Raw genomic sequence first — 19142 nt, 5'->3', positions numbered from 1 at the left:
AAGATCTAAGAGAACATACGATCATGCATTGAATAATGATCACACTTAACTATACCAATAACAAATGCCACACAATAGAGAAGGAACTTGACTGAAAATGTAATATCCTAGTGAAATTTTGCCCTAGGGTTTCCAACAAAATTCCTTCTTCTTGTCCAAAAATATGACACAAACAGTCATCCAATAAATAATATAAATCTTTATTAACAAAACTGTTTTCTCAACAACAGAATAACCATATAGTATGATGCTATCAACGAGCAAATCTAACAAAACCAAAAGCAGTCCAGAATGATTATGAATTCAGGAGAGCAACAATATCCTAATAAAAAATTCGAGTTGTCCTAGAACTCCTCCACAAATTTGAAGAAACCTCCTTTGAGCTCTGTCTAGAGAGGATGCTTCTGCCTCTGATTTTCTTTAGAGACTCGTCCCAACTTTCACCTCAGTCCAGGTAAATCTAGATCTGTTTAGCCCTAAATCGATCCTCCACACTACTTCAAATGATCCTCAAGCGTTGTTATAGGAGTACGAACTTTTGTCACAAATTGCGAGTCTGCTAGGGCAGAAGTGGCCTTAGGAAACCTTTCTGCACTTGTCTCAAAATGATCTGGGTGACTTCGGGTCTACTATGGGTCATGAGCAACCTTCCGAATGGCCAGAAAAGGCTTTAATGGTGACTTCTAGCCTCAAAGATACCTCAACCTAACTTGGATTATTTGTTCAGGGAGAACTTGGATGGATTTAGCCTCAGAGGGCTTTGATCTACTCTAGAATTTGGCCTCTATTTTGCATCAGATAATTTGTCCAGAAGGAGTACGGATGCCTTGACACAACCTTTTCCACCAAAAACCTTTCTATTCTCTAGATAGAAAAACTTTCCTTGCTTGACAGAACATAATAGAAAAATAAAAATAAAGTTACTAACTAGGGTAGAATCTCTTACCACTGAAGTTAGTAGAAGAAAAGGGGTCTTAAAACCCTCAGAGCCGTAGCTCAAGAAAACAAGTGATTTGATCACAATTGATAATGATTCATTTGATCTCAACTCTTCTCTATTTATAGATTTTTCCATGTGTTCCAAAATTTGAGGGATTGTGGGTGCAACCCCCAAACTTTATTTATTTTGCCCTAGCCGACCCAACTTTTGCCAAAGGTTGCCCCAACATAAGAAAAATTGGGTTTTTACCCCTTTATCAAGACTATAGCCTACGATGCTGGATAGGCTATTTCATTCTCCGTTAGCCCAACAATTTGGAGAGGACATTATAGAAAACTGACTCAAGATCATGCATTTGAAAATTTATCCGTCAATTAAGCATCCACACAAAAGAAGTTTTTCACTTGAGTGCCTTAATCAACACCATTCATGGCATTAAAATAGTGCCTAGACAAAAGTTTGAGTGCGTTCTTTACAAGCTTCTAGCAAGTTTAAAATGAGAGGCACTTGTCTTATATAAAGAAGAAAACCAACCACCTCCTGAATAGAGTAACAATAAAATCTTAGATCTAGCCTTGGAATCCATAAAAAGCTATTATCCCTTGAACTAATTAGAGATATAGTCAAATGTACAACAAAAAGTGAAGTGCTTATGCCACATGTACAAAGTTGCCTAGGAGAGAGCACATCTTCACTAAAAATAGGACGAATATGGTTAAGAGCCTCCAACGTTTTCCCCCCAATCAAGGTATCCACCCTTACAAACTCTTCAAAGTGGGATTAACCCTCAAAATGAGCAAACAACTAGCAAGAATGGTCCTTTAGGCCACACATATGACGTGTTAGCCCGCTGTTGCCCACCAAAGTGGGGTGCCCCCTAGGAGAAAACTTTTTATCCCATTTTATTCAGATTTACAATAGCAACCCTATGCGATTTGCAGATAGCTAGCCTAAAAGGCCCTCCATCGATGCTCCTTTTAGTGCTTTGTGACATCTAGCTATGTTAATTTTAGGTATGTTCTATGCTTAGAGCAATTTATTTCAATTTTCACAATTAGCTCCATATCTTTTCCAGATTAGCAAGCACATCAGCATTAAAGTAAATTGCAGACAGAACATAAACATAAATCGCAGAAGACAAGCCAAGACAAGAGGACACAACATGTGGCGCTAGCCAGGGACAAACCCCAATGTGGGGAACCCTTGATCAATTCTTCTAATATGTTCTTCAATAGTTCAATAGAGAGAGAGAGATAGTATGTTTACAACAAAAGTCAACACTTTGACTTATCTAGATAAGAGCATAGATCATCTCTAAGAAGATGATACATGAGATCAGTTGAAGACATGCTGCTTCAACTAATTCTCCAAGGTGACTCCTTCACCTATCGTTGTGCTGCATTTCATCATCATGCTGCACCTCACCGCGCTGCACCATGCTGTACCCATCATCACTATGCTGCATCTCATCACGCTTCATTAATCATGACTGTACCCATCACTGTACTGCATTATGCGCCATTGTTGCACCATGTTGCCATCCTGACCTATGTGTTGGTTGCACCTTGCTTGCTTGTTGTCCCTAGCATGCTTGTTGTTGCATGCTAGTTGTCCCTTGCATGCTAGCTGTAACATTGCATGCTTGGTGTATTTGTTGCTAAGTACCATACAACTGTCCCAATGTTAGTTAGCTGTCCCTTGCATGCTGCTCTCCTTCAGAGATAGATGCTCCGGCTGTTTCGGCAGTTCCCAGCAGTTCTGGCAATTCCGGCTGTTCCCAGTAGTTTTGGCAGTTCCGGTTGTTCCCGGCAGTCCCGGTAGTTTCGACAGTTCCGACTTTTTCGGCATTTCCGGCTTTTCCGGCAGTTCCGGCTTTTCTGGCAGTTCCGACTTTTCCGGTAGTTCCGGCTTTTCCGACAGTTCTGTCTTTTCCGGCAGTTCCAGCTTTTCCGGCAGTTCTGGCTTTTTCGGTAGTTCTGACTTTTCCGACTTTTCTGGCAGTTCCGGTTTTTCTGGCATTTTCGGCTTTTTCGGTAGTTCCGGCGTTTCCGGCTTTTTTGGCAGTTCTGGCTTTTCCGGCAGTTTCGACTTTTTGCCCTCTGGATCAGGGCAACGTTATTCCTTAGGATCTCTCCTCTACTAAAACCCAAAGACAAGTAGAGAGAGGAAGAGATCCCAAGTGTGTTGAAATGACTTGAAGGCCACCTCTATTTATACTAAAACGTTGAGCACATGTGGGGTTTATTTGGTTGCTGGCCGACCTTGACGAATTGTCTTATAATGCAAATAAATTCATAACTCCATGAATACTTATCGGAATCGGATGATCTTTAGATCAATCCTACACCTCTCGATGAGAGGGATCCAAGAAAAATATCAGCTGCCATAAATAAGATGACCCACATGGAGTTTGGCCCTAGTTTCCAATTTTAACACTCCCTCTCAACTAGGGAGAACTCCATCCGTTGATCCATATGTCCGACTGTACTATCTCTGCCATCAGTGCCTGCACTGCTCTGATCTGCTCTGCTAAACCATGAAGAAGAAGAATTGATTGAGAATGTCTCGTACCATTCTCTATTGACACGAAGTCAGTTTCATCTAAAGAGAGTGTGTCACATCACTCTTACTGACAGGAAGTCAGTTTTATTGATCCCAGATCAATATCACAAGAGAGTATCTCAAACCACTCGTACTAATCCCAGATCAATTTCATTGATCCCAGATCAATGTCACAAGAGAGTGTCTCAAACCACCCATACTGATCCCAGATCAGTTTCATTGATCCCAGATCAATGGAGGTCATCCTAGCATAGGGAGTACGGTAGATACAGTGATGCATCCATCGATAGTACTACTATGGTCCCTATCCTCATTTCCCTGCTCATTGATCAGATGAGAGGTACTTCCCATGAGTCCTAGACTGCATGGGTAGGATGCCTCGACAAGAGAACTAATCATCCTGTCCACAGGAGAACGAATCATCCTGTCAGTGGATGCCACAGAGAACTAATCATCTTGGCCCACAGGAGAACTAATCATCCTGTTCCACAGTCGCCACGGAGAACAAATCATCCTGGCCCACAAGAGAACTAATCATCCTGTTCCATAGTCGCCACAGAGAACAAATCATCCTGGCCCACAGGAGAACTAATCATCTTGTTCCACAGTTGCCACGGGAGAACTAATCATCCCGACCCAGCAGAAGAACTAATCATCCTGTTCATAGCACACCACCAGGGGAGGGTGAGTCGCCCTGTGGTCGTATGTTGCTCCAGTAAGTACCCCAAGCCCCCCAGAGCTCCCAGAGCTCAATGCATGCAACATGCAGGACCCTTATAAGAAGGTCTCTCAACGACTCCAAGTCGTTCGGGAAAGTCACAGATTTGACCTTTCCCCGGGGCTTTGACAAAATGTCTGCGACCTGTACATCAGTCTCAATGCGATGGAGCCTCCTCGCTCATTGACTTACCATATCGCAAATAAGGCAGTATCTGATGTCTATCTGTTGGAGCAATCATCGAATACGGGATTCCTCAATAATCGAATCCCCCCTCTGGTTGTCATAGAGAATCACAATGGTATTCATCATGTGTACAAACAACTCACTTAAGAGCTTCTGCAACCATGCAGCTTCACACGAGATCATACTCGTAGCTATGTATTCGGTCTCAGCGCTGCTTATAGCAACCGACTTCTGCTTCTTGCGCAATCCAAAGAGAACCAGCACTGAGAAGTGCTCTAGTGGTCCTCCACACTGCCTGCGCAGTCAACATTCGAATAATCATGCAGTTTCATATTTTCGGCAGTGTATCTCAATCCATGAGAGGTTGTGCCCCGAAGATATCTCAGAAGGTTCTTGGCACCAATCCAGTGAGGCTCAACCAAATATGAACTCACCATGCTAACTGCAAAACATATGTCCAGATGGAAGTTCACCAAGAACATCAACGCGAATGAGTTTATGAAACTCAGAGGCATTTCCCAAATCTGGTCTGACATCACTACCATATAACTTTTGAAAGTGAAGATCCTCGAGGTAGTCACAAGCTTGCAGTTTATCATTCCACCTCCGGAATCCAACTCCCTCTTACTTTTGCAAATGAGAGGGTTTGCACCTGTCATAAATAGGTCGTCCTCATAAGGTGCCGGTATGAGAGGTCTATCATCCACAACCTTCGGGTAAAAATGGTTTGGATTGGTTTCACTCCTAGTGAATCTCAGCTTCATCAGACAGCTATCAATCCTCTCATACTACGCCCGGGGTGTTTTGCTTCAAGCCATAAGGGCTTTCTTCCACTTGTAAACATGAGATTCCCGATCATGAATCTCAAACTCCTCGGGTTGTTCCAAACGTGTGGACCTACTGCATGAGGGGAATGGTCCCCTTATAAGATTTTCCTTCGGTACATCTCAGACATGTACCTTCATGCTCTACTTGAATTCAGACATCCCTATCACCATTTGACTCACATCAGGTAGGGCCCTGTAGGTAGACCTCCGGTGTTATAGATGCGATATGTCAATTGACATGATCCCCAATGGACCATCTTGCAACTTGATACAAATTGCCAACCTTGAACCCATGAGAAAAAGCATCTTTGAAAATGATATTTTTTAACACGTACCTTTCATCGATGAATGCCACCCTGAAACCTTTGACTTCCATTTCCGAGATGGACACCAGGTTCTTCTCGCGATCAGGTACATAAAAAAGATTCTGTAAATGAATCTAGTTACCTTTATTCAATTGAGAGTTAACATTTCCTACACCCTTTCCGGGATAGGTGGCATCGGCTCCAAGTATAATCCCATGATTGTTTCCATCTGTACCAAATTAGAGAGTGCACCCATCTATCCGATAAAGTGTCTTGAAGCACTACAATCTATAAGCCAGATTCCCAAAGAATCTGAAGGAGAGGGCCAATACAAGATAACGCTTCTTTATCTTATTAGAAACAACATTTGATTCTTGATACTTGGGGTTCCTTGCTTTCTATGAAGAGGCGGCCATTTCCTTGATGACCTGCATTACTTGCCATTCCTTTGATCATTGAAGATGTCCCTGGAATGATTGTTATCATCATCAAGTGATGTGTCCCTGCCATTCGGACACTCCTTCGCATAATGGCCGAACTAGTTATATGCCTTTCCTTCCACCCTGAGATCCGGTCTTCCAATGAAGTGATCTTTAGGTAGGCCATATTTTGCTGTGCCATTCTTATTAGAATATTTCTATTTAGTATTTAATGCTCATTCTTTTAGCTGTTGCTATTTTTATTCTTTTAGCAGTTTCTTAGATGAAACTGATTGTTCCCATATTCTACATAGAAACCTGATGTTTCTATTATTGTAAATATCTCTGTATTATCATTGAGCTGTTGGCTCATTCCTAATCAATTGATTCGATATTCTTTTACATGCGTGTTTCGCACTGTTTTATGGTATCAGAGCACAGGGATTTTTTTTCGAAATAATTTTTCATAGTTTGAAAAATTCAGTAGTTCATTTCGAAACTGCTCTCAGGGTCTGTAGATTTCTTGATCAGCTATCCTCTTCATTCCTTTCTAAGGTCGAGCCCTCTGTAAGCCAGGTAGTCTTCACTGAGTCTTAGCCTTGGCTTTGCTCACTGTGATAAAAGCTTACAGTTGTCAATCTCGATACATAAAGGGATTCTTCTCCTGCATTATCATTTTATGAGGAATTAACTTTGTGGTGGTGCTCGGAATCGTGAAATTGTCTTGAAATTAAAATCCGGCATTTCGAATCCGGGGGCAGCAGTCGATTTGTCGGTTGAACAGTTTATCTGTTTTGAAGTCTTGTTTATTTCGTGGCCCGTGAATCCTCAGCCACTGAGAATATCAGTGTTCAACTCTCGTTTTCAACCTTCGTTTTCACGGTGAATCCTCAGCTGAGACGTTAACCACGGGAACGTGGCATCTCAGTCTTCTTCTGTCACGATACTTGGAATCGCACGCATATCAATCTATTGACTTGGTGAATCAAAACCGGAAGCGGTAGCGGAAATCAAAGTTAATTCGTTTTTGTTTGCTCAAGTATTTCCGCTCACGTATTCGACAGAACCACGTGAAGGCACTTTCCAGCGGCACCAATCTCCCCAAGGCTTCGGGTATCCTTGTCAACACTTTCTCCGACCTCGAAGCTTCGTTTTTCGACGCCCTCTGCAGAGTATAAGTGACGGCAGGGATTACCTCCCACGTATTACTTTCCACGGACGCCATTTTCCAGATTACGTTGGACGCCATTTTCCAGATTACGGCCGTTTCGGTTTCGGTTACGTTTCAACGTTGGATGTGTTACTCATTGGACAAAGAATGAATTAATGTTCCAATTTTTTATTGCTGTTTACGTGTGGAGGACCGTCCCAGAACAGCGTGGACAGTAAGTGACGACATTTTTTCATTAAAGCGGTGGGATCAGATCAGCGTGGACAGCTTCAGTCTACGTATTTTTTTTTCCCCTTCACATCAGCTTTAATCTTATAAAGATACATGTGATCTCTTGTCTGGTGTTTTGATCTGGTACAGATCTGAGTTATTTTTTTTTGTGCAAGCCTATTTCTTTCAAAACAGAATTTGTTAAGGTTTGGTACAGTCATCCTGAAAGAGGAATTTTAAGCAGGCAGCTACATTTTTTTTGTGTCAGACTTCTGTATTGTCTTTAGGAAAATGGCCACGCTCACCATTTGATGTTAGAAGGAAATCAACGCTTTAATGGCAACAACTATAACATTTGGAAACAAAGAATGCTGACCATTTTTGAATACAGGCGTCTTGATCAGCTCATTTTGGGCAAAGAGCCTCGTCCTGGTACAGCTGGTACCGATCAAGATAAATTTGATGATCGAAATCGAGAGGCTGTTATGCTTCTCAAGCTCTCTGTCGCTGATGATCAGTTACCACAGATTCCTTCTGGCAAGACCGCTGCCGAAATCTGGCAACAGTTGAAAGAACTGCACGAGACATCTGACAAAAGCAGAGCTTTTTTTCTCAAAAATCAGTTGTTCTCCATCATGATGGATGAACATATGTCTTTACAGGAACATCTCAACAGAATTAAAGACATTCGAGATCAGCTCGAAGCCATTGGTCGGACCATGGAGGAAGAAGATATGGTAGTTATTACTCTGAAAAGTCTACCGAAATCTTATGAACACTTCATAGAAACTCTCAACATTACGACCACAAATGTTGATCTGAAGTTTCCAGATTTATGTACCAAACTTCTGCAGCAGGATCGGTGGAAACAGCAGTTTGGTAGTGGTGCTTCATCAGTGCCCTCGGAAAATGCATTTGCTGCAAAATACCAGTCCTCTCAGTCCTTTCAGCAGAAAGGCTCTTCTCAGTCTTTTGATCCTGCTAGGAAGAAAAGTGTGCAGTGTAATTACTGTCACAGGTTCGGTCACATGAAGAAAGATTGCCGACAGAGGATTGCTTCTGAACAGAAGAAACAGGGAGGGCCACATCAGACAGCAAATGTTGCAGAACATTCCGAGCAGACAGATTCTGCCTTTTACGCCTTTATGGCTAAAAGGTCTTCAGAACATGTTCCTTCCTCTGCATGGTACATTGATTCTGGTGCATCACGTCACTTTTCTCACAGGCGTGACTGGTTTATTGACTTCTCACCTTTCAGTGATTCCGTGGTATTTGGTGGAGGTGAAAAGTACACTGTAGCTGGCAGGGGTACAGTTCAAATTCAGTCTGGTGGACGCACACTCATATTTCTGAATGTATACTATGTTCCTGGTATGGAGATTAATCTGCTATCTGTCAGCCAGATTATGAGGAATTCTCCTCAGCTTGATGTTGTGTTCAGTGCACACAAGTGCTCCATCATTGACAGGGAGACCAGTCTAACAGTTGCTGTTGGCCTAGAGGACCATGGTCTATACAGGCTACTTGACACCGGTGACTCTCCAGAAGTGGCTCTAGCAGCACGTGTCTCTCCCATCAGCACTCTATGGCATCAGCGATATGGGCATCTAAATATGCAATATCTCTCTCAGCTCTCTCGGGAGGGACTTGTGTCAGGACTACCTGATATTCAGACTCAGCAGTTGGGGATATGCAGCGCCTGTCAAGCGGGAAAGCAACATCGGTCTTCATTCACAAATGGAGAATCTTGGCGAGCATCTCAGGTACTTCAGTTACTTCATGCTGATATTTGTGGTCCTATGAATACACCTTCTATCACTGCTTGCAAATATTTTTTACTTATTGTAGATGACTTCAGTAGAAAGATGTGGGTGTATTTTTTAAAAAATAAATCTGATGCTCTTAGTACCTTTCAGAAGTTTAAAACCTTAGTTGAAAATGAATCTGGTTATAATATCATGACCCTTAGGACCGACAATGGGGGGGAATTTTGTTCCTTAGCTTTTGCCAACTTCTGTGATATTCATGGCATCAAACGTCAATTAACCACTCCTTACACTCCCCAGCAGAACAGTGTTGTAGAGCGTCGCAACCGCACGGTTGTTGAAATGGCTCGTTCCATGTTACAACACAGGAGTGTTCCAAACAAATTCTGGGCTGAAGCAGTATTTACTGCTGTTTACCTTCTTAACCGATCACCTACTCAGGCTGTTAAAGGGAAGACTCCTGAAGAAGTTTGGTCTGGTCGTAAGCCTAAGATCAGTCACCTCAAAGTATTTGGCTCAGTTGCATATGTTTGGATTCCACCTGCTAAGCGCTCTAAGTTGGATTCCAAAAGCCAGAAACTCATGATGACAGGTTACAGTGATCATCACAAGGCCTATAGGCTGATAGATATAACCACTGGTCGTCTTAGCTTCAGTAGAGATGTAGTATTTGATGAAGATAGAGGATTCTTTTAGTCTTCTTCTTCTGAGCAGCGTTCTGAGGATCAGCCTCACAGTGTTCTTCTTCCGGTCGGTCCACCTGATGGGAGGGATGATGTAGCATCAGTATTTGATAATACTCTATCTGAGCTTCCTCCAGCAACTAACCCTCCCCTTGCTGCTCCTATTGCTCTTGAGTCTTCTCCACCTTCTCCTGATATTGGTTCCTCTACTCCTGATATTGGTTCTTCTACTCTTCGGCCTAAATGGTGGGCTAAAACCATTGGTGATCTCCGGGATGATGAGCTCCTTGAAGGTAGGACTTCTAGACATAAGAACAGACAACAGTCTACAGTCAATTTTGCTCTTATGGCTAACCTACACAGTATTTTTGAGCCTCAAACCTATTCAGAGGCTAAGGGTACATCTGAGTGGGAACAGGCTATGGAAGCCGAATTCCAGAGTCTTCAGAAGAATCACACCTGGACACTCTCTGATCTTCCTGCCGAAAAAAATCCCATAGGCTGCAAATGGGTGTATAAAGTGAAATACAAAGCTGATGGAACCATAGACAAGTATAAAGCTCGTCTTGTGGCTCGAGGGTTCTCACAGAAGGAAGGCATCGACTATGAGGAGACTTTTGCTCCTACAGCCAAGATGAGTACCATAAGGCTTGTCCTTGCCCTAGCAGCTCAGTTCAATTGGAAAGTTCATCAGATGGATGTAAAGAGTGCTTTCCTAAATGGTGATCTTCAAGAAGAAGTCTACATGACGCAGCCTCCAGGATTCAAAGTTGCTGGTCAAGAACAGAAAGTGTGTCGGTTAGCTAAAGCAATCTATGGATTGAAACAAGCTCCTCGGGCTTGGTACATGAAAATTGATCAGTACCTGACAGATCAGGGTTTTCAGCGGAGCTCATCTGATGCAAACCTGTATATCAAGCATACTGGTAATGATATCTTGTTTTTGGTTGTCTATGTGGATGACCTTATCATTACTGGCAGCTCTGCACATTTGATCCATGGGATCAAACAAGATCTATGAGGCACTTTTGAGATGACAGACTTGGGACTTCTTCATTACTGTCTGGGGGTTGAAGTTTGGCAGACTGAAAATCAGATCTTTCTCTCTCAGTCCAAGTATGCCAAAAATCTTGTGGAAAGGTTCAGAATGCAGGATTGCAAACCGGCCACGACTCCTATGGAACCAGGGCTCAAACTTTCAGCACAGTCACCCTCTCCCCTTGTGGATGAAACTTTATTCAGGCAATTAGTGGGCAGTCTCATCTATCTTACTGCTACCAGACCTGACATCAGTTTTGCAGTAAGCTACATTTCCCGCTTCATGTCAGCTCCTAAAGCTGATCATTGGATAGCAGCAAAGCGGGTGCTACGATATGTGCGTGGTACTTCTGATTATGGCCTCTTATATACTCGCAGTTCCAATCCTATTCTCAGTGGCTACACTGACTCTGACTGGGCAGGTTCGGTTGATGACCGTAAATCTACAGCTGGGTATGTGTTTACTCTAGGATCTGGTGCTGTTACTTGGACTAGGAAGAAGCAACAGGCAGTGGCTCTCTCCTCAACAGAAGCCGAGTATCGGGGAGCAGTTAAGGCATCCTGTGAGGCAGTTTGGCTTCGACGTATGCTTGCAGATATGCATGTTTTCCAGACAGGGCCTACTTCTTTGTTTTGTGATAATCAGGGAGTGCTCAAACTTGCCAAGAATCCAGTCTTTCATGAACGAACAAAGCATGTGGAAACTCATTGCCACTACATTCGCCAGCTGGTTGAAGACGGCTCAGTTCAGTTGCAATATGTTCCCACAACAGAGCAGCCCGCCGACATTTTCACCAAGCCTCTTGGCACTGATAAATTTGTAAAATTCCGAGGGTCTATTGGTGTTGTAAATAGATTGAGCATTAAGGGAGGGTATTAGAATATTTCTATTTAGTATTTAATGCTCATTCTTTTAGCTGTTGCTATTTTTATTCTTTTAGCAGTTTCTTAGATGAAACTGATTGTTCCCATATTCTACATAGAAACATGATGTTTCTATTATTGTAAATATCTCTATATTATCATTGAGCTGTTGGCTCATTCCTAATCAATTGATTCGATATTCTTTTACATGCGTGTTTCGCACTGTTTTAATTATGATAATATTCTCTGCTTCGACTTCACCCTTGGTGAATTTGAAGAGGGATGAGGAATCCACTGATCCTTTTGTCCTTTCCCAACTGTCTTCGGTGATTGCTCTTTCACTCTTGCTTGGGCATTGTCTTCACCTCAACTCTGATACCATGTTAATTTTAGGTATGTTCTATGATTAGAGCAATTTATTTCAATTTTCACAGTTAGCTCCATATCTTTTCCAGATTAGCAATCACATCAACATTAAAGTAAACTGTAGATAGAACATAAACATAAATTGCAGAAGACAAGCCAAGACAAAAGGACACAAGATGTGGCGCTAGCTAGGGACAAACCCCAATGTGGGGAAACCCTTGATCAATTCTTCTTATATGTTCTTCAATAGTTCAGCAGAGAGAGAGAGAGAGATAGTACATATACATCAGAAGTCAACACTTTGACTTGACAAGATAAGAACATAGATCTTCTCTAAGAAGATGTCTCATGAGGTAAATTTTTACTGTTGCATAATAATAAAATAAACTCTCATTTGCTGCACCAATTTTCCCTTCGGGGTTTTTCCGGGGACGTAAGTCCAAAAATATTGGTGTCTATTGTATTGTGTGTGTGCATTATTTTCTCAGCTTCCAGTTTATTTTCTGTAATGAATTTTATTTTTTGGTGAAGATTGCAATTATGAGTTTATCGATATTTGTTGTAATAAAAACTAAACTGCAGAACAATTAGGAGATAAATTTCCAAGTAATTGCAATCAAGGAATTTTCACATTACCCACTTAATGAAATGATGGATTTTTATGGAGAATAACAAGTACTCCACTAGGAACATTCATTACATGTTATACAATGAGTAACAAATGCAATACTCAACTAAATAGCCTTTAGAATTTATTTTCAACAAGTTAAGGCACAAACAACCATGATTTAGAAGCAACAATTCCATACTTTAGACAATTCAAAATAATAATCTTCAACAATAGGCACTTACAAGATAACATGTAGTATATTCATCCATTAGGCCAAGAAATAGCTCCAAAGAATGTCAAAATCAGCTTCCATACATCAAAATGCATCCAAGTATCACCAAAATCACCCACATGAAGCAAGTGCAAATTCTCTAAGAGGTCCTAAATTCACAAGTTTGATGATGAGAATATTTAATGAAATGATCTTCAATATATACATGTCCTACTAAGTCGAATTAGGCCTCTAAGCCCCCAAAATTATAATATAATGTGCAAGAAAAGCCTAAAAGTCATAGGCCGCGTAGTAACCAATATGCAAATAAGATAAATCTCCAATAGAAAGGGCAAAATGCTAACGACATCTAGCTACAGGCCCTCCTAGGGCTTGTGTTGAGGCCTTCTTGTGCCGTGATGTGTGAAGAAAACCTCTAAAATCAATGCCCTAGGGGTTGGTGCCTAGCCTTATGTGCAAATAATCCTCTAGCCCCTCAAAGTGGTTATGGGGCTCAATGCTGGGTTTCATGGGTCTCCTGGTGATAAAATAGCTTGATTTTGCTCCAACATTGAGGGATTTTAGGATGGTGCTCGCCCTCCCATGTGTCAAAGGGGGAGACAAACCTCATCTGGGCCTTAGATTAGTTGCCAAACCACGTGTACACTGCTAAGCTGGTTGGGGCATGTTGATCCAAGTGTATCATCTCATGCATAATGTGGGGCAGAGTGCAAATTGGTGGGGGTGTTGTAGGTGCCCATGGAATGGAATGATTCTTTGCAAGTGGTAGGAGTCCCATGGCTCTCAACGCTTCTCCTGTAGGGTGTCACAATGCTCCTCTAGTGAACTTGGGCCCCAGTTAAGTTGCCGGAGCCATTATTAAAACCATCTGCCAATCACACAATGTCCAGTGCTGCGTTCTCACCATTGGGTACAATAATCATTAATGCATCTAATTGGACCAACCTTGCTAGTCAAGGGAAAATTGACGCTTTATACGGGGTTTCCCTTCCAAATCTGGGGCTTTGATCATGTAATAGTGTTATCTCCCTAGGTAGGAGTGGCTAATGGATGATCCTATTAGGTGTTCCTAGCCCCTATGGGGAAAGACAGGTCCCTGGTACATCCCTCAATCAATAGATTTCAAGTGAATAATGATGGAATATAGGGGACAAGGGGTCTCAGGGCCATATCCCATGGTCAAAGGAGTAGCAATGATGAAGAAATCCGCATTCTGGGTGTACAAATGTGGGGAGGGAGCAATCATGGATGCATGAGTTACCTCGATCTTTGTTTTTCCACCCCTCTTATTGCTTTTTGCCTTTTATTTTATTTTTTCTTTGTATTACTACTCGAAGCTCTAGGAAATGAGAGCATACTGTGTATGATGTGTAGCAAAGGTTTCTCCCTTACTGGTGGGGCAATTTATCACCCACCAGGGTTTGGGACATGCAAGGGTTTCTTTTCTATGATATGATAGGGCAACACTGGCCATAATGATAAGGGGTAGAGCTCATGCTTGGCTTTTGCCCACGTTCTAATATTAGTCTCCAGACCATCTTTTGCATTTTTATAATTTTCTTTCTTTTATTTCTTGCTTGTGGCCATTGTATGTTTTGTACTTTCCTTTCAGCTGGACCAACCTATCGGGGCAAAGTTTCCAGGCTCGACCCAGATATGTGGACAAGGGGAGACCATGGTCAAGTGGAACCAGAGATGTGAGATGGAGAATAGGGCTCGTAATGTACAGAGGGAAGTGATAAATATGGAATGGGGAAAACAGGACCATGCTATCTCAATTGGGGTTTCCCAAGTAATGCCCTTCCTAAAGCCATGGGCCAATAGGGGAGGTCCCATTGGACTAGGATTGAAGATTAGCCCCCCCCCACCTGCATTTAAGGTGAGGGATCAATACCACAGTCAAAACCTTTCCTTCTTCCAAATCACCCAATAATCCATGCTAAATGCCCAATTGAAAAACGAACATAATCACCCAATTTCACAATGAATAACATACCTTTTGGATTGGATTGGATTGCCCACCCTCGAACATGTGCTCCTGACAAATGGGTGAGGAAACATATGGCTGATGTAGGTGGCAGAGATAGTATGGCACATCACATCGGCTACAAGGTGGCTGTCATGGGCTGCTGGCTGCCAGCTAGAAGAAGATGATTAGGAGAAAAATTCTGCTAGGGGTACCCACTTTTGGTGGATTACGAGGAGAATACTGAAAATGATATTTGAAAACATTTGTGCTTTGTGTGGGGCAATGGGAACTATGAAGCATGTACAATGATGAATTCTGAAGGGAAAGTGTCTTACGCAAGCCAGGTAGAAGAGGGATCAAGGAATTTTTGAAGTTGCCCTTTATAAATGATATGAACTTAAAAAATATGCATTTTGTTTCTGGTTGTCATGAGTATTGGCTATCTCCTATATAGGGGCCATATCATAAGAAATTGAGAAAAGTGTCCTTGCAGATTCTTGATACAAGGTGAATGTGGACTGGAATAATTCATATAAATGAAGTAGAAGAGATTTAAGATAGTTTTGAAATTTTATCTGAATGCACACTTCTAAGATGCTTTGTTACTTCCTTCTTGTATCTCTTAGATGTGGCACTGTTTCTTCCTTTACTTGAATGTTTACACGCACGTGTTGTACATCATAGGAAACTATTGCTTTCTTTGCTTTCCAGATGTCTTTCAGCTGAATTTTGTTGCCAATTGCTTCTGCTACTGATTTTCTGACCTGTATTTTTTGTGTGACCATCAGATTGCTAAAAAGGTGTTTGAGATAATCAAGAATGAAATTCCTGTTGATCTTCATGGGAATGGAAGTTTATTAATAGATGTCCATCCAAAGTTTTCTGAGGTCAGAAAAGACAACTTAGAAGGTTGCTATGTCGACCAAGAACAGTTGGAGAAAACTACAGCCAATGAAAAGGGTGTCTCTAGTGACAATGACAAGAAACCAACTTTCTGTAAGAAGCGGATTACAGTTGTAGTAAAAAGGGAGAAATTTCTAGATATAGTTTGTGGTGCTCTTTCTGAATATCGCTATGTTAGTCCGAATCAAAGAATGGATTTGACTATAGCATGCAGGTACCGTCACTGCAGCCGTCCAGAGTGGTTTCAATTGCATATGTTGTTGGATTCCTTTCATTCTATGTTGGATTTTCATTTGAAAAGCAGGAATGCAACAAAAGTAGTTTGATGGAGTTCTTTCTCTTTTGCGATTGCTTGTTCAAGAATGATATGTCGTTAATTACTACGAAAGAGATAAATGAAAAAAGACACATAATGAAAATTTGAGACACGTGAGGCATTTACCAATGCAATAATTGTCATGGCTGTGCAATATGTAATCAGATGAATGTTTGTTATGCCAAAAAGTGGAGATTTTCTCCTATGCAGGAATCCCAAAGTATAGAATATTACTCCAAAAGCTGTTATTTTTAGAGATTTCGACGTAAGATTGTTATTTACTTTCTTGGCATCTACTTGCTAAAAGGCATTAAATCTTGCTGGTGATGGTATTTAGTGTAGCAGACTTGTCCAAATATGCATCATATTCGTATGCTACTTCGTATGCTATTTTATGGGTGACTTGGTAGTAAATGACCTATTTACCTAACTTTTGTATTTTATATTTGTAATTAGATGTATGTTTGTTATGCCTAAAGTGGAAATTTTCTCCTATGCAGGAATCCCAAAGTATAGAATATTACTCCAAAAGCTGTTACTTTTAGAGATTTCAATGTAAGATTTTTATTTACTTTCTTGGCATCTAATTGCTAAAAGGCATTAAGTTTTGCTGGTGATGAGATTTAGTGTAGTGGACTTGCCCAAATATGTGTCATATTTGTATGCTACTTTGTATGCTATTTTATGGGTGACTTGATAGTAAATGACCATTACATAACTTTTGTATTTTATATTTGTAGTTCAAGCAGACATGGTCAAAGATGATCGCTATCCCCCAATTTTGTAGTTCTATATACATATCTAATACAATATAGAGTGTATAGCATGTGCAACTCAACAATCACCTTTTGAGTAGTTACATGCTTCTTGTATTTGATGTGATAAGATACAATATGATAATTTTATTAATGTTCAGAAGTGACTGAAATAATTGGTCAATGGGACTCAAAAGTACAATTGTAACATCATATGGGGAGTGCTAAAGCTAGAGTACTAAAGAGAACAAGGATACGAGTAAAGATGGTACAAATAAATAAATAACAAAAATAGAAAGCACCTCATACCATTAGGATTAGATGTATAGGTCTATAGGATAAGATAATTTTATTCATATCCAACAAATGAACACAAAAATAGGTCAGTGGGATTGCTAAGTACAATAGTATTGATACATAGTGGGATTGCGAAAAGTGACTCCCAAATAACCAAGATATAGAAAGTTCTCAGATCATTCTTTTACTCTATCCCCATGTTCTTTTATGTACAATACTTAGTTTGTGCCTTATATTCATACACCACGAACCAATACCATCCCTACTTCCCACGCGGCCACTCACAATCCTATCTTGAATCCCAAGGTGCAAAATCTTTCTCCAATATTCGATCCTGCTCGATCTCCAATAAATCACACCATTAATCTAATGAACACCCAACCACATTCCATTCACCCATTAGTAGCCAACCTCTTGAACCTCAATCTTGAGAACACCACCTTTAAACTCCTAGCAAGAGGCCTTAATCATGCCATAGCACTTCAAATGTTGCCATATGATGACATCTTATCCAATATTGAAAATGTTATTCACCTCCTTCCTATCTATGAAGTTGAAGAGGTTTGGCAAGATTGTTCCTGCATCCTTGGGCATGTTGTTGGTTGGAATAGAGAAGTAAGGGTTTTGCTTGTCTAAGTGATAAGATTAGCAAAAGAATCAGAAGAATGCTACTTTAGCAGAATGTTGATTTATTTAACTGTTTCCTAAAGTTAGACTTAGGAAAAATTAAAAAGTCCTAAGTTAACTGATGATTTAATCTCAACCATTGATCACGATTTAATCTCGGTCGTTGAGAGGGAGAGTAGGGTTTAGATTGAAATTACAAGAGGAGACAGATTGAGTTAGTGGCAAGTCAGTGGAGCACAAATATGTGTGTCAGATCAGCGAAGGAAGAGCCGAGGGTTTCAGTGGATCGCAACGATTCAGGATCAGAGATGAAATCCAGTGAGGGTGGAGCTCTTACATCCCCATCGCAGTTATACCATTCGCACGTGCTCATAGGAGAGAGGCTTTACTCTCACGTGTGCTCAATCTAGCTAATTTGCGCAAGGATTTTGTAGATATAGTGTGCAGGTAGGGTGATCGATTCATCTTGGAGGATTGATCAGTTGTTCTTGTGATAAAAGGGAAGTTTCTCCCTTGTAATTCTCAGAAGAAAATCCTTTACTGAAGAAAATAATTGTAATTCTCAGAAGAAAATCCTTTACTGAAGAAAATAATAAAGACACACAACGTTGCAGGCTTTCCTTGGAGTTGGGGTTTCTTAGGTATATCTTGTGTTCTATGTGTTGATGTGTTTGTCTTCTAATTTATTTGTCCGTTCTGCATGTTAAGTTAGAAAATTCAGTGTATTTGTGATTTAAGTTTCTAGAATATCTATTATTTGTATTTTTGGGTTTTTACATTTAGAAAATTGCGAATCAGTTTATTGGGTTTTAAGGAAATCTAACATGGTCTTAGAGCTCAGTTTGTGATTGAAGATCACGCACAAATTTTATTTCCAGGAGCAAATTCTGTGATTTAGAGGGAGTAAGTTATCAAATCGATTTGGTTGCTAGGGCTTTGAGTAATGTGCGTTGATTCTACCAGTGTGATTTGTGTTTAACAGTTCGATTTGGTAGTATGGCATATCAGGGTCTCAGATTTGAAAATAGATTGGACGGTGCGTCCAACTTCTGTTTGTGGCGTGAAAGGATAGCAGTGGTGCTAGAGGAACAAGGGGTTTGGGATTTTGTTGATAACGTCCCAATCGCAACAACAGATCCTCAGCAGTTGGCTTAACATAATAAAATGGATGCCAAGGCAAGAAGGATTATCCTGGAAGGAGTCAAAGACCATATTATCCCTCACCTATCTGGGAAGAAGAAATCCAAAGAAGTGTGCACTGCCTTCATTGGTATCTATCATGGCTTAAGCGAGGCCAGAAAGCTGGTACTAAAAGACAAGCTCAGGATCATTGAAATATCCAAGTTAGATTCTATGGTTTCTGACCTCACCAAGTTTT

General features: G+C 40.9%; 1 protein-coding gene across 3 annotated transcripts in view; it reads left to right on the top strand.

Moving 5' to 3' along the window:
* Positions 1-19142, top strand: part of LOC149236727 (P-loop NTPase domain-containing protein LPA1 homolog 2-like) — a 206352-nt gene that overhangs the window by 59570 nt on the left and 127640 nt on the right. For all 3 annotated transcript variants that reach the window (XM_089372468.1, XM_089372469.1, XM_089372470.1), the window contains exon 3: positions 15655-15983. In XM_089372468.1, coding sequence (XP_089228594.1) covers positions 15655-15983 — 329 coding nt within the window. The remainder of the gene's footprint in view (positions 1-15654; positions 15984-19142) is intronic.

The sequence above is a fragment of the Pinus tabuliformis genome, chromosome 8 (assembly GCF_031772625.1).
Source record: "Pinus tabuliformis cultivar Carrire ecotype Pingquan chromosome 8, CPIR1, whole genome shotgun sequence".
Lineage (NCBI taxonomy): Eukaryota > Viridiplantae > Streptophyta > Pinopsida > Pinales > Pinaceae > Pinus > Pinus tabuliformis.
Note: the sequence above shows the minus strand (reverse complement) of the source record. Positions and strands in the feature narration are given on the sequence as shown.